The sequence below is a fragment of the Bubalus kerabau genome, chromosome 3 (genome assembly GCF_029407905.1).
Source record: "Bubalus kerabau isolate K-KA32 ecotype Philippines breed swamp buffalo chromosome 3, PCC_UOA_SB_1v2, whole genome shotgun sequence".
Taxonomy (NCBI): domain Eukaryota; kingdom Metazoa; phylum Chordata; class Mammalia; order Artiodactyla; family Bovidae; genus Bubalus; species Bubalus kerabau.
The window spans coordinates 40,239,213-40,263,836 of NC_073626.1; the positions used below are offsets into that span (position 1 = coordinate 40,239,213).

Consider the following 24,624-nt stretch of genomic DNA (forward strand, 5'->3'; position numbering starts at 1 on the left):
ACAATGTTAGGTGTTCACAAAATACCGAGTCATGGTACATATAAATCAGTAGCGAAATAGCCTCCATTCAGTCATACAGAGCACAAGTAGAAAATACATGAAATCTGACCTTTACAATATACTTTGAAAAGGTTCCCTTGGCTGCAGTCTTTTTTTAAAAAAACAGGCTTGTTGTGTGCCTTTCCATTCCCTTCCATTCTCTTATTCAGAATCTCTACCCTGAATACCCTGCATTTATTTCCATCTAAAACCCACACAGAGGTCCCAGACAGCCTTTCAATGCAGCCACTCAACAGACAAAGGACGCCAGCCCTGTGAGATATCAACAACACTACTCTGATATTGGGGTGCGCCGGTTCTCTGAATTCTGATTTATGCTGGAACTAGAGTCACCCACAGAATTTTAACAAGGACTGATAACCAGTAGTGCCTCAAGTGTCCAGGGGTCTGACAAGCACTTAAGCAAGAGCTACGCTTTTCACAGGTTCAAAATATTAATACCAAAAAAGTAAAAAATCTGCTTAAAACAAAGTCAGATATTTTATATGATAACCACACATTTTTTAAAAGTGTTTTAGGCAAGACATTCATTTTTGTCTTATAAAGATTATACCATCTGGCATATACAAAAATAAATGAATACCACTGCAAAGATTATGTCAATGATATATACAAAAATAAGTGATTATCACTGCTAACTAATATAAGACTATGTCGATGATGTTCCAACACAAAATTCCCACTGTCCAAAATCACCTGTTTCATTGTTATTTACTAAGCAGTTGGCCACAACCCCTCAAAAGACAAAGTGTTACATATACAACACCGTCATTACCTAAGTTCTTAAATGCTACAAAAGCTGTAAGTGACACCATCTCCATGTGACACCCACCATGTGTCAAAAACAACACACCTCACTCATCCCAAAAGAAAACTGCATTTATTGCTTTTGACTTTCCTTTCAATGAAGACAAATTCTGGCCAGTAGGAAGCATACAAGGTTTTTTTCTCTTTTCTTTTTTAGGCTGCTTCTCCAGCAGTACCTTTTAAGAATTTTGAGAGTAGAATTTTGTCTGCTTTGTGATATCTCATAAAACCAGACCACCTGATAGAAGGACATCATAAAAAGGTCTATTCCCAGAGAGCACATATATCTTAGGACATGAAACACTTTATCTTAAGTTGGGGGCCAGGGGAAGGTGATGGGTGTGTGTGTGTGTGTGTATTTATACATATATGTGTGTGTGTGTGTGTGTGTGTGTATATACATAAAGACTTGTGAAGTTTAGGGGCTTAAAGCACTAATGATACAAAAAACATTTTTAGGACATCTTAGTAATTCTTTAATTGCTGTATGAGATAAATTTCATTTATAACACAAGTATGTTTAAGGAAAATTTTCAGATTAAAATAATTGTAACAAATGTATCTTAAAGGATATACCGTGCATGTAAAAACACAAAGTTGTCAACTGTACCTACTCTACTGAACAAGAATAAACTTAAGTAACAAACATCAGCAAATGAATTAACAAATGGTAGAATAACACATATAATCCCTTATAAATATTCACAAATAAAAATGTTGTTGCCACTTTGTTACAGATTTCTTTTCAGTTCCATCTTCAAGATTACTAACACAGCACAGTCACAATGAAAGGAGAAAAGAAACTGAAGTTGGAAGATACATAAAAGATGAAAAACAAGCCAGTTTTTACCCCCATTACTTCAGTCTATTTTGAAACTCATTAATTTAATAGACATTAGGAATAAACCAGTGTTTTAGGTAGGAAAGACTGTAAGATTTCTTGCAATCAAATATTCCATGATCACCACTTCTTAATAACTCTTGATTAATGGAGGTTTAACATTTCTAGACTTCCTAAAAACAATGTTATAAAACACTTATGACATAAACGGAGTAACTGAATCGGCATAGAAGAAATGAACAATCTAGGTTTCTGTTGCCATTAGAAGTATAGAATCTGTGTTAAAAGTATTTTAAGAGAAATTTCTTCTCACACTAATCTGTGCTTCAAGCATGGGAATAAATTAACAGCGACTGGATCTTAAACCATATTAGCCAAAGTAAACACCATTGTCATCTTATGCAAAGCTAGCAAATTCAGTGATTTCTGAAGACACTGATAATATTTTTAAGTCATCTGTCTTAGCCTGTTAGTTCAGTCAACAGAACTATGTTAAGAAGGCAGGTAATTTTCTTTACTCAGAAAACTGTTCTAACCCTCAGACGGTAAAGCGTCTGTCTACAATGCAGGAAACCCGGGTTCGAGCCCTGGGCTGGGAAGATCCCCTGGAGAAGGAAATGGCAATCCACTCCAGTACTACTGCCTGGAAAATCCCATGGACAGAGGAGCCTGGTAGGCTACAGTCTATGGAGTCGCAAAGAGTCGGACACGACTGAGCGACTTCACTTTCCCTTTTTACTTTCACTATCATTTTGAGTGTTAGTCTTCAAAAATTGAGTACAGTGCCTTTAATAATATTGTTATAATGACTTTCTTTTAAAACCATCAATAGGGCTTTCAAGACATTATGACTGTTAGAAAGGTGTAGTTTAGTCTAGCTCAGTCCTATTAAACTAGCTTCTTCCAGTTCAGAGCTCACTTTTCCAGAAACATTTTTCCCCCCAACAGGGTATACATATATGTTTTTTAACTACTCCACAGAAATGCATTCCTCTTGTTCTCTCTTGTGTGTATAGGTTAATAAACGTTAAAATCTTGTGTAAGCCCATTACCAGTCTTTATATGTGTAACTTTCCCCTTGGTATCTATATTTCAAAGCTTTTGATAAAGTTCTGTTTTTTCCCTCAAAGCAAGTCCAATGGAAAATATTTTAAAAAAACAAAAAGCAACTTCATTGCTTTCCTTATGCCAACATTAGATTCGAGAGCCAACATTAGATTCGAGAGCTTATCTGGTATATCAGCCAAAAACAGAACTCTATTATTTTTAAGTATAAATACAAATACAATATTTCAATCAACTTATGAGAGGTTTCCCTATGGAGCAAATTAGTAAACTGTCAGCCTATAAAGACCTATTCAAAAACATATGTGTTTTAAATATTTGATGAAAGTGTTGCTAAAATTCCAAATAGTCTTAAGTCACTGATAGCTCAAAATTCTATTTATCGTGTAAAAATAAAGTAACATGCTCACAACTAAGAAAAAATCTTACATTTTCCTCATAATTTTCAAGTATCTTTGGGAAGGGGGACTCTATTGCATTAAAAACTTGGTTTGATATATCAGAAAAATAAAGAGGCTAACACAGTTATGTTTTATAGACCTTCACCTTCCTAAACATGAATAATTCAAAATTCAGAAACTGCAGCAGAATTAAAGTCTGCAGAAATTTTTAAAATGTTGCTATCACATCTTGATCATGGGAAAACACAAGCGGATTTGAAATGACAAACTTTAAAAGTTACTAAGTCCATAAGGAAACTTACAAAACTATATTTTATGGAGGTAGTAACTATTTACCTTTCTTTCCCCCCTTTAAAAGTGCTGATCTTTAGTAATGGCTCTTCTTTGTAAGCCAAAGAGTTAAAACCATCTCTTTTACTCCCAAATGAGCGTCAGTCCCACTCAAGAGGTGCCATGTTTTATTTAAAACATACTCTTTCTCAGTAACCACTCTGTTCTAATTGGCAAGGCAAAGCCATGTCCCTGAAGCACACAGCTCGTTACATTCAGTTTGGATTACAAAAACACACAATGAAACAAACTGCATTGAAATGTACAAATTAACGGTGCAGGAGTATGGGACAGAGAGGTGGAATTAGACTGTAATATGGAACAAAATCCACAGGGAGGCTGGGGAACAAATCACTAGTGTCTCAATAAACCATACAAGGTTTCCAAATGAGCAAATACATAAGGCTGAGGACAGGCTCTTCTATAATTCAACCAAATTGCTTAAATATGGATACCGCAAAACCAGACTTTTTCCCAATACTATTATGCATACATGTGTATGAGAGAACAGGAATACCAACAAGAAGGTTTAACAAATGAAACCTGCAGGTTGCACTGTCTAAATATGAAACTCATCTTTGCCTTCACATTGACAATGTGCAAAACAGCCCTGCAATTAAATCACACCTCCAAATATTTTTGAAAAAAATCTTCTGAGAAGCAAAACACAGGAGACTAAATTAAAAATAGTGCATCACTATGCAGTACAGAGGGCAGGGTTAATGAGCTAAAAGTTATATGAACAAGAAGACAGACATTAAGAAATGAAGATCTCACCACCAAAATAGAAAAAGGATTAGACGTAACACTCCCCCCACCACACATGCACATCTTTCCCCAAATCAGCTACTCAGTGAAGCTTCCAGCACTGTTTCTCCAGCTTTCCCTTGAGATCGAAAGACAAAATGCAACTGAACTAAAGGAAAAGAGAACAGGAAAAGTGTCTAACCTTAATCTAAAATGCAAAACAATCCAACAGCTACATTCTTGCAGAGTGTCTACAGTACAACCCTGTCTACACCAGCTGCCTTCACTGCTGACAACTCAAATAGTGGTGGAAGACAGGGACTGGTGAGTAAACACCTAAAATCAAATTTCAGTTCTCTGCTTTAAGACTTATTTAATTTTTGGAACATTATTTAATCCATCAGAGCTGCCATGTCTTTATCTGTGATATGGAGATACAAAATCGCCAAGGTTGTGAAGTTCAAATGGGATAATATTGTACAAGACGGCTTTGTAATATAAAAGGGCTGCAAAAATGTTAGCTATTACTACCGCAATTACTTCTTCTCGGGATTCTGCTGCCTTATTAAAAACAGACAAAGCCGTCCATGCGCTGCCTCCATCTCATTTTACAAACAGTAATTCTTATTTCATTGCTATTTTAAGTATCCTTTTTTGGCATTCTCTTAAGATTATGTACCCTTTTTGGTTTTCTCCAAACCAGAAGTCTTAGCTTAATGTATTGTTTTTCTCCTCTATAGCCAATATTTAGTCTAACAGTAAATTAAGAAATTTAAAACTTTGGTAATAGTTAAGACTGCTTCCCAGGTGGCTCAGTGGTAAAGAATCCACCTGCAATGCAAGAGACACAGGTTCAATCCCTGAGTCAAGAAGATCCCCTGGAAAAAGAAATGGCAACCCACTCTAGTATTCTTGCCTGGAAAATCCCATGGACAGAGGAGCCTGGAGGGCTACAGTCCATTGGGTTGCAAGAGAGTTACACATGACTTGGCGACTAATATTTAAGACTATTAACATATAGTCAGTTCTACTTGATACACTAAGAACCAGTTTGAGCAGTTGGGGTTTTTTTAATGATATAAAATTTTGTATCGTTAAAGATCATATTTTAGCTATACATTAATGGTCTGAAACTAATGCTCTATCTTGTTTCCCACCATCCCTTCTACACACTAAGAATTAAGTATAACCAAGAAAAGTATCAAAAAGCAACCTTATGATTACCCTCTAATTCAAGCACAAAGGAAACAACCAGACTAAGAACTACTCTAAGTGCCTGCAGCACATGGGGTTAAGACGAGCCAAGCACAGAAGCATCACGGTGCTTTCTGAGTCTACCTGATAGTTACCCATGTTCCCACCAAATCTAAAAGAAGCCCATAAAACTGAATGATCATTTTTATTTCGTCTGCATTTGTCTGAAAACATGAAGCATTAGCACTGAATTCATCACTTTTCATGTCATAGAGAGCTGACTTTATTACATGAAAAGGAGTCAACCAGATCTAAGCAAAGCAGATCTCAGAACTGGGGGGGGGGGGGGGTCTCCAAGCCTCTTTCACAAAGGTGCCCATCAGTACAGAATTTAAGCATACACCTCTTATAGGTCTTTTTGTTTTAAAAAGTTATATACTCCTACAGTGGATTAAATGGTATGTGTACTCAGTTGCTCAATCATGTCCAACTCTTTGCAACCCCATGGATTGTAGCCCACCAGGCTCCTCTTTCCATGGAATTCCCCAGGCAAGAATACTAGAGCAGGTTGCAATTTCCTATTCCAGGGGATCTTCTTGACCCAGGGATCGAACCCCCACCTCTGGCATCTCCTGCTCTGCAGGCAGATTCTTTACCACTGAGCCACATGGGAAGCCCCAGTTAGATGGTGTGCCACCTTCGCAACCACCCTCCCCCTCCCAAAAAAAAAGGTCCACCTGGAACCAGTGAATGTAATCTTATTTGGAAATAGGATCTTCGCAAACATAATTAAGGATTTTTTATATAAGATCATCCCAAGTAAGGGTGGGGCCCTAAATCCAATGACACTCATCCTCAGACAAGACAGACACACACTGGTGAGAAAGCCATCTGTAAATAAAGGCAGACTGGAGTAAGGCATCTAACAAGCCAAGGAGGGTTGGCAGCAACCGGATGCTAGGAGAGGCAAGAAAGAGGTTCTCTCTCAGAGGCTCCAGCCCTGTGGCTGACATCTTGATTTCAGACTTCTGGCCTCCAAAATTCTGAGAGAACAAACTTCTGTTGTTTTAAGCCACCAAATCTGTGGTAATTATAGCAACTTTAGGAAACTGATACCAGTAAGAGTGTATACATTATAAAAACCAGCAATTTTTAAAGAATGATAAAAACAAATCTTAGTAGAAATTCCAACTATCTTGTGCAATATCACCATTAGAGACCACAGCTTTAGACCGATAACGTGGGCAGAACCAAGTTCAAGAAACGGAGCCAAACTATCTCAAAACACTTGGTGACTATTAAATTTCTTCCTCTTTACCTAAAACAATGACACACGCTCACAGTTTTTCTACATAGGCCTAAAATAAGTTGTCTTTCTGCTACTTAAAGCACTGAGCATTTTGTTTCCCATTAGAAATGCAACAACTATTTTTGACATAATTTCCATAACAAGATCATCTTCAATTTATCTTGACTAGGTTAATAATTACCCCACTCCAGTACTCTTGCCTGGAAAATCCCATGGACGGAGGAGCCTGGTGGGCTGCAGTCCATGGGGTCGCGAAGAATCGGACACGACTGAGCGACTTCCCTTTCACTTTTCACTTTCATGCTTTGGAGAAGGAAATGGCAACCCCCTCCAGTGTTCTTGCCTGGAGAATCCCAGGGACTGGGGAGCCTGGTTGGCTGCTGTCTATAGGGTCGCACAGAGTCGGACACAACTGAAGCGACTTAGCAGCAGCAGCAGCAGCAGCATAATAATTAACCACACAATTTTAAAATACTTATTAGTAAGACAGCAAACTGCTGTAGACTAAGAGGTGACAAAAGGTTGCCAGAGTTTGGCCTTGCTGATTTAATCAGTTAAGGATCTGCTGCCTCTGACTTGCTTTCAATTGAGAGCAAGGAAGCCACATCACAAAGATAGGGTTTCTAATACAGATACAGTGTTACATAGTCAAACAAGTGTTAAAACAGAGAGAAAGAGAGAACATGAGGTCATGACAACCATGGTATAAAAACAGTAGTTGAAAATCAACTTACATGTCTGCCCATCGGCAGAGGACTGGATAAACTGCAGCAGAGTTCAATGAAGGTGACCAATGATTTATCAACCAAACTGGGGCATGGAGAAGTACAAAGGGATAATACTAATTTCACTGATTAAAAAAAATCATAAACGAAGACTGTTCCAGGAAATTAAGAAACAAAAATCATAAACTAAGACTGTTCCTGGAAACTAAGACTTTCATGATAATAGATTATAACAGTTAACATGAACCAGAGCAATATGTGTCAAAATGATTACTTTGGAAAAGCATTATTTTGAAAAATACAGGAACTTCCCTGGTGGTCCAGTAGTTAAGACACCATGCTTCCAAAGCCAGGAGTGAAGGTTCAATCCCTGGTCAGGGAACTAAGATCCCACATTCCACATGGCCAAGGATAATAATAAATGCAAGTTGCAGGATAAGTAGTGTAACAAACCACTTTTACATATCAAAAACAGAATCACACATTGTTTATATAAATACCTATTCATAGTAAAAGTATAAAGATAAGAATAACTACGGTAAAAGAAAACTGTAAGATTTTAGTTCCCTTGTAAGATATGTTATAGAGAAAAAAAAAACTACAAAATGTTTACTAATTCTAGGTTGGCTTGTGGACGTTTATTACTGACTACTTTCTACAATATTCTGAATTTCAGACATCCACACCAGACAGATACACACCAATGGACAGAAAATGGTTCAGAGAATCTGATGAGCTGAACTCTCTCTCTCTAACAAATACAAAATGAAGCAGGCTAACAGACTTTTGCCAGGAGAATGCACTGGTCATAACAAACCCCTCTTCCAACAACACAAGAGAAGACTCTACATATGGACATCACCAGATGGTCAACACCGAAATCAGATTGATTATATTCTTTGCAGCCAAAGATGGAGAAGCTCTATACAGTCAGCAAGAACAAGACCGGGAGCTGACTGTGGCTCAGATCATGAACTCTTTATTGCCAAATTCAGGCTTAAATCGAAGAAAGTAGGGAAAACCACTAGACCATTCAGGCATGACCTAAATCAAATCCCTTATGATTATACAGTGGAAGTGACAAATACATTCAAGGGATTAGATCTGATAGAGTGCCTGAAGAACTATGGACGGAGGTTCATGATATTGTACAGGAGACAGTGATCAAGACCATCCCCAAAAAGAAATGCAAAAAGGCAAAATGGTTATCTGAGGAGGCCGTACAAACAGCTATGAAAAGAAGAGAAGCAAAAGGCAAAGGAGAAAAGGATGAATAAACCCACTTAAATGCAGAGTTCCAAAGAACAGCAAGGAGACATAAAGCCTTCCTCAGTGATCAATGCAAAGAAATAAGAGCAAAACAATAGGATGGGCAAGACTAGAGATCTCTTCAAGAAAATCAGAGATATCACGGGAACTTTTCATGCAAAGATGGGCTCGATAAAGGACAGAAATGGTATGGATCTAACAGAAGCAGAAGATGTTATAACAAGAGGTGGCAAGAATACACAGAAGAACTATACAAAATAGATCTTCACGACCCAGATAACCACGATGGTGTGATCACTCACCTAGAGCCAGACATCCTGGAATGTGAAGTCAAGTGGGCCTTGGAAGCATCACGACAAACAAAGTTAGTGGAGGTGATGGAATTCCAGTTGAGCTATTTCAAATCCTGAAAGATGATGCTGTGAAAGTGCTGCACTCAATATGTCAGCAAATTGGGAAAACTCGCAGTGGTCACAGGACTGGAAAGGGTCAGTTTTCATTCCAATCCCAAAGAAAGGCAATGCCACAGAATGCCCAAACTACCACACAATTGCACTCATCTCACAGACTAGCAAAGTAATGCTCAAAATTCTTCACGCCAGGCTTTAACAGTACATGAACCTTGAACTTCCAGATGTTCAAGCTGGATTTAGAAAACGCAGAGGAACCAGAGATCAAACTGCCAACATCCCTTGGATCATTGAAAAAGCAAGAAAGTTCCAGAAAAACATCTACTTCTGCTTTATTGACTATGCCAAAGCCTTTGACTGTGTCGATCACCACAAACTGTGGAAAATTCTTCAAGAGATGGGAATACCAGACCACTTGACCTGCCTCCTGAGAAATCTGTATGCAGGTCAAGAAGCAACAGTTAGAACTGGACATGGAACAACAGACTGCTTCCAAATAGGAAAAGGAGTACGTCAAGGCTGTATACTGGCACCCTGCTTATTTAACTTATATGCAGAGTTCATCATCAGAAAAGCTGGACTGGATGAAGCATAAGCTGGAATCAAGTTTGCAAGGAGAAATATCAATAACCTCAGATATGCAGATGACACCACCCTTACAGCAGAAAGCAAAGAAGAACTAAAAAGCTTCTTGATGAAAGAGAAGAGGAGAGTGAAAAAGTCGGCTTAAAGCTCAACATTCAGAAAACTAAGATCATGGCATCTGGTCCCATCACTTCATGGCAAATAGATGGGGAAACAGTGACAGACTTTATTTTGGGAGGCTCTAAAATTGTTGCTGTGAAGAAAGCTGAGTGCCGAAGAATTGATGCTTTTGAACTGTGATGCTGGAGAAGACTCTTGAGAGTCCCTTGGACTGCAAGGAGATCCAACCAGTCCATTCTGAAGGAGATCAGTCCTGGGTGTTCTTTGGAAGGACTGGTGCTAAAGCTGAAACTCCAGTAGTTTGGCCACCTCATACGAAGAGCTGACTCATTGGAAAAGACTCTGATGCTGGGAAGGATTGGGGGCAGGAGGAGAAGGGGACGACAGAGGATGAGATGGCTGGATGGCATCACCGACTCAATGGACATGAGTTTGGGTGAACTCCGGGAGTTGGTGCTGGACAGGGAGGCCTGGCGTGCTGCAATTCATGGGGTCGCAAAGAGTAGGACACGACTGAGCAACTGAACTGAACTGAACTGAAAATTGCTGCAGATGGTGACTGCAGCCATGAAATTAAAAGATGCTTGCTCCTTGGAAGAAAAGTTATGATCAACCTAGACAGCATATTACAAAGCAGAGACATTACTTTGCCATCAAAGGTCCATCTAGTCAAAGCTATGGTTTTTCCAGTGGTCATGTTTGGATGTGACAGTTGCACTATAAAGAAGGCTGAGCACAGAAGAATTGATGCTTTTGAACTGTGGAGTTGGAGAAGACTCTTGAGAGTCCCTTGAACAGCAAGGAGATCCAACCAGTTCATCCTAAAGGAAATCAGTCCTGAATATTCATTGGAAAGACTGATGCTGAAGCTGAAACTCCAGTACTTTGGCCACCTGATGCAAAGAACTGACTCATTGGAAAAGACCCTGATGCTGGGAAAGACTGAAGACAGGAGGAGAAGGGGACGACAGAGGATGAGATGTTTGGATGGCATCACTGACTCAATGGACATGAGTTTGAGTAAACTCTGGGAGTTGGTGATAGACAGGGAGGCCTGGAGTGCTGCAGTCCATGGGGTCACATCGAGTCAGACACGACTGAGCAACTGAATTGAACTAACAAATACATGACAATGTGTGTGTTATACTTGAGTAATCTTTCTTGGATTTTTGGCTTTAAAGAAATCAAAGAATAACCAAGTCAACAGTAACCAAGTTAACAGAATTACAAAAACATAAATACCCTATTCAAATGCTTCATTTTAAGAGCAGCAGCTGCCTCTCTTCTGGGAAAAGGTGATTTGAAAAATCGACCTATGATAAGCATACAGATTCTACTATCCTGCTCAAATTCCACCATCCTATAAAATACTCAGAGTGGGTGTTTTATTTTATTTTACTGATGCATACAGGGTTCCCACAATTTCTAAAAGGGAACATGCATTACAAGAAGTGCTTAAAATGTTCAGACTCACTAAGTTCCTCTTACTGTACATCCTCAAAACTCAGCTGTAACCTACTGATACCATTCTTCCTTTCAAAAGTGACTAGAATCAGGCCACTTCTACTCTACACTTCTAACAGGAAATGGAAGCAGAAAAGAAATCAGAGTGTAACTCCAAAGTAGTAAGAGTCCCAGATTCATGAGGAAATAGTTTGCTTATTATTGCCCTGTTCTGAAAAGTATCATGAAATTCAAGTCACCTCAAGGAAAATTGCTTGCATTTGGCTTAACTACCACTCCCCATCTCATGTCCACCACTGCTTTTTCATTTACCCTGGATGTCAACACTGAGATTCCCTCTGCTGCTGCTGCTGCTGCTGCTGCTGCTGCTGCTGCTAAGTCGCTTCAGTAATGTCCGACTCTGTGCAACCCCATAGACAGCAGCCCACCAGGCTTCCCCGTCCCTGGGATTCTCCAGGCAAGAATACTCGAGTAGGTTGCCATTTCCTTCTCCAATGCATGAAAGTAAAAAGTGAAAGTGAAGTTCTCAGTCGTGTCCGACTCTTAGCGACCCCATGGACTGCAGCCAACCAGGCTCCTCCATCCATGGATTCTCCAGGCAAGAGTACTGGAGTGGGGTGCCATTGCCTTCTCCGCCCTCTGCTGCTAGCTACAGCCAACTTTATTTTGCTCATTCCAGAAAGAAACTAACCACTTCTGGAGTCTGTCGGACATAAGTAGAATGCACTTAACTTTTAAAAATTTGTAATTTTTGCAATTACTTAATAATAAAAGTCTCTACAAACAAAGTCAAAATTAATTAAAACTCCCGCAAATACTTACTCTGAGACTACCAAAATTAAATTTTTCACATAACCTCGACTCCGCTTTATCCCATGCAACTAAATACATATATTTTAAAACAGTATACAACACATACTTCAATCAGCATTTAAATAATGTCCCTATGTTATTTTTAAAAGGGAAAAAAAAAAAAAACACAAACAAGCTAATGGCATGGTAAATTATGAAACTCTAATCACTTTGGATTTATACAGAAGATTAGACAGCAATGAACAAGCTTGGTAATTTTCAGACTGGATACAACATATGCAGCAGTGAGGAAAAAGGAACCTTTAATACTAGCTATTTCAATCCCTTAAAGCCTCTTTCCAAAGTCCACTTTAAATTTAAAACAATAAGTAAAACAATATCAAGAAATAAAGTGAATAGGATATTACGATGCTAAGTTAATAATTTTCTCCCAGCTGACAAAGGCTACTAACAAATATATTCATTGATAATCACATTTTTCTCCAATGTTAAACATCAGAACGCGCAACATCTATGCTTATTCATGTGAACAGGGACCTGAAAACAGATTCCTTTGAAATCAAGTACAGTTATCTCTAGAGTCATAGTAGAACATGCTTCCTACATGACATGTATCATTTTCTTTCTTTATCGCAATGTTCTTCACCACTAACAAGGCACAGACACAACTAATTACGAAGCAAAAGTATGCTTAACTATCTTTCCACTAAGAAATATATATCTGAAAGTTATACTGAAACTAATTTTCAGAAAATTAACCATTACCTTATAATTTGAGATGATTTATCTCCTTTAATCTTCAACTGACAAGACACGTGGAAACTGATATAGTAATGCACTAAAAGTATTACTTTTTAAAGGAAATATTCTATAAAATGGGCTTCCCTAGTGGCTCAGCAGTAAAGAATCTGCCTGTGATGCAGGAACAGGAGATATGATCGCTGGGTCAGGAAGATCCCCTGGAGGAGGGCATGGCAACCCAAGCACGTATTCTTGCCCGGAGAATGCCACGGACAGAGGAGACTGGCCAGATACAGTCCATGCAGTTGCAAAGAGTCAAATACAACTGAAGCAACTTAGCATATACACACACAATTCTTACAAGGGTTAGAAAACAACTTCCTGCACTATGATTAATCATCCCTCCCTTATTTTTCCAATTTTATGTGAATCACGGAATAGCAAGTTTCTTAAAAGTTAGGCTTAAATGGAACAATATGTTCAAAATCATGTCTGCAGTTTAAAAGAACCCGCTTACTTTGATTTTGCAATGAAGTACTTTTGTCAGTCAATAAATAGACATATTAGGGTCCTTTTTCTTTTTTAAGAAATTGCTAAAAACTATTAAAAACCACATATATGCAATCTAAAGGTCTTTAAGAACAAACTGGTTCTTTTTACACTCAGCACTTGTTAAGTTTGTCTTCTGATAAGCATCTGTCATCAAAGAATCTACCGAAACAATCTCCCATCCTTGGAAACTATCTTCAGGCTCACTCCCTTGTAAAGTATAACGGTCCATGGATCACAGCTACTCTCTGGTTACCAGACTCCTCCGTCCCCCACAGCAAGCATTTCCAAGGATGGTAGAGATGAGTTACTTCAGTCAGGTCATTAAAATCTCTGCCTTCCCCACTTGTGATCATCCTGCTTGATATTTCTGACATATATATTTTTTTCAGCAAACTCATTATGTGAAAAGCATTGCTTTAATGATAGCTTAGCTTCAATACAGTAGTACGGGAGGTCGTTGTGAATTTGATACTAAATGTCCCTAAAAGTTTAGATCAGTTGGTATCTAAAACTCAAAAATTCATAAAATGAGCTTGCACTCAAACAGAAAGTAACACCCCAGGCCTTTCTATAGTTTTAAGAGGCAAGACCACCTTTTGTATACCCTAACACAGCTCAAGGAAACTGGGATTAGTTCATGCTTCCACAAAGGAAATTAAATAATCCAAATTAGTCAAGAGCTCAGAGCAAATCAAGATCATAAGAAAACAGCTGGTTAACACCTTGTCTAAAGATAGAAGGGAACTATGCCCTATTTTCCAAAGAGAATGAGATCTCCAGTAACTCAATGACTTTCCAATGAATTTCTGCAATTCAGTGGCTTTAAACTTTTTAAACCATACTCCATTGTAACATATATTTATATCACAACCCACTGCACATTATTTTCATTTATGTATGTATTTCAGAAATTTCACAAATAATATCTTACCTTGATATCTGTGATGCACCCAGACTGTTTTCCATTGTACTCAAATTTTAAATGCTAAATTGATTTCTATACCCACTAATGATCCACAATACAGTTTGAAAAACTGTATTAAAAAGTAGTGTTTCAACCAATAAAATGTTTATATCATCCTAATATAACTCTCAGTAGCATGTCATGAAATTTTTTGCTTTCTATTATAAATATTTACTGATTTGTTAAGTAAAGCCATACAAAAAGCTAATATGAAATGTTTAATGAAAAACAATAGTATGGCAGGTAACATAAAGGGGGTAGAAAAAGTTAAAACTAGACAAGACTTTAAACATGTTTTTACTCATTTTATTCAATTTAATGCAAATATGTTGTAACAAACTGAATCTTGAAAAATCTCTTTAACTAACCTAATGGTACACAACAGCTATTTTTAAAGCAACTTTTCCACCTTTTAAAGTATACTGTACACTTTAAGATACACTTTAAAAGACTACTTAAAATCACAGGGGCTTTTGGACAAAGTAATCTTCATGTTGTCTTGCACATTTCATGCCTTTGCTGCAATAATGCATTTCTTTACTTTATCTTCATACACCAACAAAATCCACCACTTTATCTTTAAAGTTCAATGATCTTTTTTCTTCTGAATTTCAAAAAGAACACCAAATGCTGCTTCAGCAAGCAAGATGTTGTTTATGAGTCATTCCTTTCAACTGAGGTTGGGGAAATCAGGAGCAGAGGGGTAGAGATAAAGAAGAAAAGAGAGAATATTTTCATTATACACTTGAAAATATTCTCAATATTTTTAAAAGCAAAAATAACAAAGCTGTACAAAGCATAAATGGACACAGACCACCAGAGATTCAAAAAATAATGACAACCATAGAAAATAAAACTGTAACAAATCCAAAGAAACATGGCTGAACTATTTTCATTGATAATTTTTAAATTTTATATTTATTTAGGGGCATGAGACAGTTCTTTGAGTACCGGACGTGAACCACCTGACTCAAGGTACCTGACTTTCCCCCAGCTACACTTCACTGCATCATATGGGGGAACTAATTTTACATGGAGAAAGACACACAATATACATGTTCTCTCACTGCTACTCTATCTCTACTACAAATGAAAACTTGGAAGTGTTAAGTCTCTCAGTCATATCTGACTCTGTAACCCCATGGACTGCAGCTGGCCAGGCTCCTGTCCATGGAATTCCCCAGGCAAGAATACTGGAGTGGGTAGCCATTCCCTTCTGAAGGGGATCTTCCCAACCCAAGGACTGAACCTGGGTCTCCTGCATTGTACGCCGATTATTTACCATCTGAGCCATAAACTCTCACCAGTGAGAAAGCATTTCTTCATATCTGTTATTGCAGATAAGCAGAGCAAGAAGAGCAGAACACATTCACTTACCATGGCAGAGATTCCGTTCAAAGTTGAATAAAAGGTACCTTACCAGTACCTTTTCCTTTTAAAAACCTAAAGAATTTGACAAGTTCCAGACTTTTAACAGAAACAAACTGCCAACTTTCCCAACCTTCCCAACTCCATCCAACCTATTCCCTAGTTTAGGCATAATGGTCTAAAGATCACACTATGATTATTTCTTTGTCCAACAGCACAGTGAATAGAAGATGAATACTTACAAAGATTCTCTCCTCAACCAAATTCCAGCCAGGGTCTGTCCTCTTCTCAACCATGCCTCAACCTTGGCCCACAAAAACTAGAGTATCAACACAAATGATTTCATATACTCATATCCCCCTCTGCTAATAGATGTAAATAACCACTAATACAGTTTTTAACAGCTCAAGGACCCATCCCGAGGATGGTCCTAGTCCCTCTTATTTAAAGTGCCTCTCTGCGAAAGCTCAAAGCTGCCAAAAGAATTTAAGATCTGTTCTAGCCAAAAGCTAACCATAGGCCCCTGACTACCCTATCCCACAGCATTTACTTAAAATGGCTTAAAATGTGAATGCTTCCTTCATCCCCCTTTGAGATGTATGTGCATCTACTAAAACTCAATCACTCAGTAGTGTCCTTCTCAAGGACATGAAAGCCATTTCTCTAACTGTACTCACTGGGAAGAATAGGGCTTCAATCTCTCACTTCCTCTCCGTAGGAGGATAAAATCCTCACTTCAATACCTGTCAACTAACACACACAGCCAGGCTAATCATCATTTATATTAACCAGCCCTTTGTGATTTTTCTACTCCCCTGATCATCCTGAGACAAGCTAGCAATCCCTCCCCTACTCCCTCATTCTCCCTTTAAAACGCCCAGTTCCCTCTAGACAAGTCCCCTCTTCCCTACTACAGCAGTGTGTTATTGATTAAAATCTGTCCTTAACCTAACTTGTGTGCTGGTTTGTCTTTGACAAAATAATAAAAGTAATTAAAAAGGTAATAATGAAAGGTATACATATCCCAATTAATAAAGACGTACATAAGATCATTAGATGTGGAGTTCTTAAAAAACAAACAAAAAATCTTAAAGTTTTAACTTCGTGAAAGTGAAAGTCACTCAGTCGTGTCCGATTCTGTGTGACCCTAAGGACTGACTAGTCCATGGAATTCTCTAGGCCAGAATACTGAGGTGGGTAGCCGTTCCCTTCTCCAGGGGACCTTCCCAACCCAGGGATCAAACCCAGGTCTCCCGCACTGCAGGTGGATTCTTTACCAGTTGAGCCACCAGTGAAGCCCAAGAATAGTGGAGTGGGTAGCCTATCCCTTCTCCAACGGATCTTCCTGAACCAGGGTCTCCTACATTGCAGACAGATTCTTTACCAACTGTGCTATGAGGGAAGCCCACTAACTTCATGAAGGAGTCATAAATCAAGGAGTCAATCAATCAGCATTTAGGGGGTGGAAACGGCCCTTGGCAAACATCAAGCCTAAGCCCTCCATGTTACCAATGATTAATCTAATGCCCAAAGAGGTTAAGTGACTTACCCAAGGTGATTTCAATGAGGGTCTGAATTAGAAAAGCCAATTCAGCATTATTCTCTTTCTGACTCCAACATGAAAATATTCTTTCTCTTGTATTCTCATTGGTAAAAGCAACCTTCACCATTAGTCATTCAAGTCAACATCAAAGATGAATATATATATATACATATATATATATATAAAACCCTTCTATAACATGAGTGTTTACAATCCCACTATAGCCCAACAACCGTAAACTGAGGAAAGTTTGTTTGATACAAGTACACATAAGATTCCACTTCACTCAGGGAAGACTTTTTCAACAGTTCTAAACAAATATATAAAGCAACTTGGTGAAGAGAAACTACTTTCACACACAAGCAAAGAAAATAAATACCCATGCATAAACCCAAAAGATAGACAGTCTTAAAATAAGTTAGACCGTCTTAAAAACAACCGAAAGAAGAAAAATAAAAATAAATTGAAAACCCTTTTTCTGCACTTACCAGCAAAGCATTTGGAACAGAGGTTCATAGTCTTGCTGGACCTGGGGCAAAAAAAAAAGAAAGAAAAGAAAGAAGAGCTAAAACTTCAGTTATCACTCTAATCAAAACATAAAGATGTTTGAAACCTAAGCCAAGATCTTCCTGGCCAAGGAACTAAACTAATAAACTAATGAGAAATCCCTAGCCAGCCAGCCACCCCTACCCCATAACAAAACAAAAAAAGACAAAAATGAAATAACAATATAAAGCACACCTTTGTAATCTACGAGTTAGCCAATATGTTATTTTTTGTGACTAGCAGCTTATGTGGTGGCAAGTTCAGGAATACTGTAAAAGGCCCATAAAATAATAAAAGAATGAATTTATCCCACAATTGCCACATTCCCTCTGTTTATAATGGAACATGTATCACAAACTCATCAAAAAAGGGAAAATTTTATCTGTAAAGAGGTAAAACTTGCTCCTGATGTACACACTCGATTACCTCTATAATATTACTTTTGTCTTCTTTCCCCTCATTCTAGTCCAATTTCGGATCCTGGTCACATTATGACCTTGTCATTTAAAATTCTTTTTACAGATGTTCCCAATCAAATTATTTTTCATGTCCTTTCATCTGTTAATAATAACTACACTTCACTGAATACTAAATTGGGATGGGCACTTAACATACACGATCTTATTAATCCTCCCAGCATCCCGAGACTGAGTATTACCACATTGCTTTGTTTCTAAAATGCACTTTTTTAAAAAGTCCCATTAACATTTCTACAACCAGAACTGGCTACAAGTGATAAATAATTTAAAGAGGAAATGTTTCCACCATGTCCTCCAAGGAGTTATTAAACTGAATGGTCTTAGAAATCAAAGCCATACAGTCTCATCCCCATTTAACAGGGGAGCAGCTTGCCCACGGTCACATCGCTGGGGAACTGACTGCAGAGGAAGCTTCAGACCTAGGGTCTGAGCTAACTCCAAAGGACATACGAACTACAAAAACCTTCTAGAATACTCTTGGTTGAGTAAACTGACCTTCTACAGCCTCATTCCTCAGCAATTCCCCTTCCAATATCTGAGCCTTTATCCAGAGCCACTCATACACATGGAATATGGCAACCATCTTTTGCCCTCCTCAGTAAACTTTACAATTAATGAAAGCCTCCCTCAGGAAGTATTCCCTGATGATCATGACTGTCTTCTAATATACTGAGACCCAAGATCTAACTGTCAGCAATTGTCACAGAGTGATAAAATGAGGAGACGGGGCGTGAAAGGAGGCAGGAAGAGGTCACTGGAGTTCTCTATCCCAGAAGAGATGCTATGTAGACAGGGGTTAGGCACTCAGTTGTGTCCGACTCTCTGCAACCCCATGGACTAATATAAAGACATCAAAGGTGGTAAGAAAGTTTTCAGTATCGATAAAATGAATAAAAAATTTTTAAAAATGGACAAAGAGATGTGTTAACAGTGACATCTAATATTTACTACATGTCTACCACATGGTTAAGCATAACACCAAACTCCTTTAATCTTATTTTTATCAAAGAGCAAACTGAGGCGCCAAGAGGGTATATAACTTTTCCTAGGTTACAGCACTCTTAAGTAGATGAACCTGATCTAATTCCAAAGCCTGTGTTCTTTTCATCATGCTGAACTAGGGCCCCTGCCTCAGTACAGAAGCTGAGAGGAACACACTCTAGAGGTTGGGGAGAATGGTCCTACAACTGAAGATTTAATCTATGGTAATCAACGCAGCACACGGAAAAAGTAAAGCCCTTAACCTGGAGGAAGCACAACTCCTGCCCTCCTCTCCAAATACACATAAAATACACAGGAAAGCAACCCAAGGCTGCCAGTCATTTCTGTTCCAACCCAAGGAAGAACTGAGGATGAAGGAATTTCTTTGTTGATAGAACGATCCCCAGGAGGAAGGTCTCCTCCTGATGTGATCACTGTCTCTCGCCCCTCCGGTGCCACAGAGAGACAGAGGTAATCGTTCATCCTCTGCTGCTCCCCAGGATCCAGCAGGAAGCACGGAGAGCCTGAGAGAAGAAGTGAGGGCAGCAGGAACCAAGGGTGCCAGTTTTCACGTCTGTGTTTCACCAGCTGGTAAGAAAAAATGGCAATGCAGCATTTTTTCCCTCTTGCCCTTATCTGTCTTCAGATACGTGATGCATTATACCCACTTCACATGGCCAATGCATATATACCCACTATATCCATATATTATATCCATTCTACTTTTTAAGTAGGAACTTTTCAGCAACACAGTTATCAATCAGACTATGAAAGAAATAACACAGATACTGATATTATTAATCAAAACAGAGATGTCTAAAATCTGAAAAAACCCAGACTTTGGCCACAGAATTAATACCTACTGGTAATGGCAACTTGGATCTCATATGTCAGCAACAGTGAACTTGAAAAAACTGGCAGAGGCTTCTGAGACTCTTGCTCCTTTTTCATGGTTGACACATCAAACTTGAAGCAAATCACACATATACAACTACCAAAAAACGTAGTGTGATCGTCCTGCACAGTCTTGGACAGACTACTACAAGTATTCTATGTGGCAGCAAGTATGAAAGAGAGATACTGGGCGGTGCAAGGGTAACTGCAGTTTTTGCACTGTTGAAATTTGCCATCTGATATTGGAGTGCATTCTTAAACAAGCGTGGTTATGTCATACATCATTTTAATGCACATTTCTCACTTGACTTTTTCTTTGCTAATAACAACAACACAAGAGAAGACTCTACACATGGACATCACCAGATGGTCAACACCGAAATCAGATTGATTATATTCTTTGCAGCCAAAGATGGAGAACCCCTATACAGTCAGCAAAAACAAGACCGGGAGCTGACTGTGACTCAGATCATGAACTCCTTATGGCCAAATCCAGACTTAAATTGAAGAAAGTAGGGAAAACCACTAGACCATTCAGGTATGACCTAAATCAAATCCCTTATGATTATACAGTGGAAGTGAGAAATAGATTTAAGGGACTAGATCCGATAGACAGAGTGCCTGATGAACTATGGACGGAGGTTCATGACATTGTACAGGAGACAGGGATCAAGACCATCCCCCTGGAAAAGAAATGCAAAAAAGCAAAATGGCTGTCCGGGGAGGCCTTACAAATAGCTGTGAAAAGAAGAGAAGCGAAAAGCAAAGGGGAAAAGGAAAGATATAAGCATCTGAATGCAGAGTTCCAAAGAATATCAAGGACAGATAAGAAAGCTTTCCTCAGCAATCAATGCAAAGAAATAGAGGAAAACATCAGAATGGGAAAGACTAGAGATCTCTTCAAGAAAATTAGAGATACTAAAGGAACATTTCATGCAAAGATGGGCTCGATAAAGGATAGAAATGGTATGGACCTAACAGAAGCAGAAGATATTAAGAAGACATGGCAAGAATACATAGAAGAACTATACAAAATAGATCTTCACGACCCAGATAATCATGATGGTGTGATCATTCACCTAGAGCCAGACATCCTGGAATGTGAAGTCAAGTGGGCCTTAGAAAGCATCACTACGAACAAAGCTAGTGGAGGTGATGGAATTCCAGTTGAGCTATTTCAAATCCTGAAAGATGATGCTGTGAAAGTGCTGCGCTCAATATGCCAGCAAATTTGGAAAACTCAGCAGTGGCCACAGGACTGCAAAAGGTCAGTTTTTATTCCAATCCCAAAGAAAGGCAATGCCAAAGAATGCTCAAACTACCTCACAATTGCACTCATCTCACACGCTAGTAAAGTAATGCTCAAAATTCTCCAAGCCAGGCTTCAGCAGTACATGAACCGTGAACTTCCAGATGTTCAAGCTGGTTTTAGAAAAGGCAGAGGAACCAGTGATCAAATTGCCAACATCCGCTGGATCATCGAAAAAGCAAGAGAATTCCAGAAAAACATCTACTTCCGCTTTATTGACTACGCCAAAGCCTTTGACTGTGTGGATCACAGTAAATTGTGGAAAATTCTGAAAGAGATGGGAATACCAGACCACCTGATCTGCCTCTTGAGAAACCTATATGCAGGTCAGGAAGCAACAGCTAGAACTGGACATGGAACAGACTGGTTCCAAATAGGAAAAGGAGTACGTCAAGGCTGCATATTGTCACCCTGCTTATTCAACTTATATGCAGAGTACATCATGAGAAATGCTGGGCTGGAAGAAGCTCAAGCTGGAATCAAGATTGTTGGGAGAAATATCAATAACCTCAGATATGCAGATGACACCACCCTTATGGCAGAAAGTGAAGAGGAACTAAAAAGCCTCTTGAGGAAAGTGAAAGAAGAGAGTGAAAAAGTTGGCTTAAAGCTCAACATTCAGAAAACGAAGATCATGGCATCTGGTCCCATCACTTCATGGGAAATAGATGGGGAAACAGTGTCAGACTTTATTTTGGAGGGCTCCAAAATCACTTCAGATGGTGACTGCAGCCATGAAATTAAAAGACGCTTACTCCTTGGAAGGAAAGTTATGACCAACCTAGAGAGCATATTCAAAAGCAGAGACATTACTTTGCCAACAAAAGTCCATCTAGTCAAGGCTATGGTTTTTCCAGTGGTCATGTATGGATGTGAGAGTTGGACTGTGAAGAAAGCTGAGCACCGAAGATGCTTTTCAACTGTGGTGTTAGAAAAGACTCTTGAGAGTCCCTTGGACTGCAAGGAGATCCAACCAGTCCATTCTGAAGGAGATCAGCCCTGGGATTTCTTTGGAAGGAATGATGCTAAAGCTGAAACTCCAGTACTTTGGCCACCTCATGCGAAGAGTTGACTCATTGGAAAAGACTCTGATGCTGGGAGGGATTGGGGGCAGGAGGAGAAGGGAACGACAGAGGATGAGATGGCTGGATGGCATCACTGACTCGATGGACCTGAGTTTGAGTGATCTCCGGGAGTTGGTGTTGGACAGGGAGGCCTGGTGTGCTGCGATTCATGGGGTCGCAAAGAGTCGGACATGACTGAGCGACTGAACTGAACTGAATGACATTAGTTGTTTATATTTAGAGTTTAGAAATGATGTTAGACAAAAAGCAAATTCAAGCAATTTTCCTGATTTCAAAATGGGTCGTAAAGCAGTGGAGACAACCCATAACATCAACAGCATATCTGGCCCAGGAACTGCCAATGAACGTACAGTGCAGTGGTGGTTCAAGAAGTTTTGCAAAGGAGATGAGAATCTTGAAGACGAAGAGTGTAGTGGCAGCCATCATAAGTTGACAAAGACCAACTGAGAGCCATCATCAAAGCTGATCCTCTTACAACTACATGAGAAGTTGTCAAGGAACTCAATGTTGACCATTCTACGGTCATTCAGCATTTGAAGCAAACTGGAAAGATGAAAAAGCTCGATAAGTGGGTGCCTCTTGAGCTGAACAAAAATCAAAAACATCATCGTTTTGAAGTGACCTCTTCTCTTTTTTATGCAACAATAACAAACCATTTCTTGGTTGGATTGTCATATGCAACGAAAAGTGGATTCTATATGACAACCAGCAATAACCTACTCAGTGGCTGAACCAAGAAGCTTCAAAGCACTTCCCAAAGCCAAACTTGCACCCCAAAAAAGGTCATGGTCATTGTTTGATGGTCTGCTGCCCATCTGATCCACTACAGCTTTCTGAATCTTGGTGAAACCATTACATCTGAGAAGTATGCTCAGCAAATTCATGAGACGCACCAAAAACTGCAACATCTGCAGCTGGCATTGATCAACAAAAAGGGCCCAATTATGTTTGTACCAATCTGATTCTTAAGTCTCCACTGCTCCAAAGAAACTGCTCTTACTGAGATATCCAATGGCTATCATGTTTCTAAAACCAAATTTGAAGATGTCAAATTTTAATCCCTGAAATTTGCAATCCATGGAATTCATTTTATTGGGGAAAGGTCTTTGCACAAAAAATAAGCTAAAGATTTTGAGTTCACTCTGTATTATCGAGTGGGCCCTGAATGAATGGATTAGAAATGCTTTTGTGACAGGCAAGAAAGTTTGGAAAAACACAGTGAGGAGAAGGCAAAGTGAAGATGGAGGCAAAGCCTGGAGGAATGTGGTCACAAAGCTAGGGATGCTGGAGCAGCCACTGGAAGTAGAAAGAGACAAGGAATGGGTTTTTCCCTAAAGCCGCCCAGAAGACAGGCAGTTCTGCCAGATTTGGGGCTTACTAGGCTCCAGAAACTTAGGAGAACATATTTCTATTGTTTCAAGCCATCAGATTTGTGGTTAATTTGTTAGAGCAGCCCCAGAAAACTGATACACAGGGTTATGACCCTGACATCATCTTACTCCCTTCTCTCTCAGCATCATTCAACCAAATCCATCCTTCTCGAAACTCTCCTTTTGTCTTCTTGTCAGTCAGGTCCCAGATCTCATCTACCCACTACCCCCCACCCCATTTCCCTCCCACATAACAGCTACCTCTCAGCCACCTTCACTGGCTCCTCCACTGTCAAGGCCTTTGTGTAAAGGTCCCAGGACTCAGTCCTACTTCCAACTTAGTGATCTCACATAGTCCCATGGCTTTAAATGCCATACACCGAAGACTCACAAATGTATACATTTGTCCCAAACCTCTTCACCTTCTTCCAAACTCATACATCCAATTGCTTATGTGACATCTTTACATGTAGCTCAGACACAACATTTCAAACTAGAACATTCAACGTTCCCCCTAAATTTGCCTGACCCTTTTTGTCCACCTTTATAAATGGCAACATCTTCTGCCCAGTTGCTCAGGTCAAAAATCTAAACATCAACTTTGATTTCCCTCTTTTCTGCAGTCTCTCATACACAATACTGAGCAAGATCC

At 39.2% G+C, this 24,624-nt stretch overlaps 1 protein-coding gene across 6 annotated transcripts in view; it reads right to left on the reverse strand.

Moving 5' to 3' along the window:
• The window catches only part of ZFAND3 (zinc finger AN1-type containing 3), a 327,274-nt gene that overhangs the window by 204,760 nt on the left and 97,890 nt on the right, over positions 1-24,624 (reverse strand). For all 6 annotated transcript variants that reach the window (XM_055571518.1, XM_055571516.1, XM_055571521.1 and 3 more), the window contains exon 2: positions 17,797-17,837. In XM_055571518.1, the coding sequence (XP_055427493.1) occupies positions 17,797-17,837 (41 nt within the window). The remainder of the gene's footprint in view (positions 1-17,796; positions 17,838-24,624) is intronic.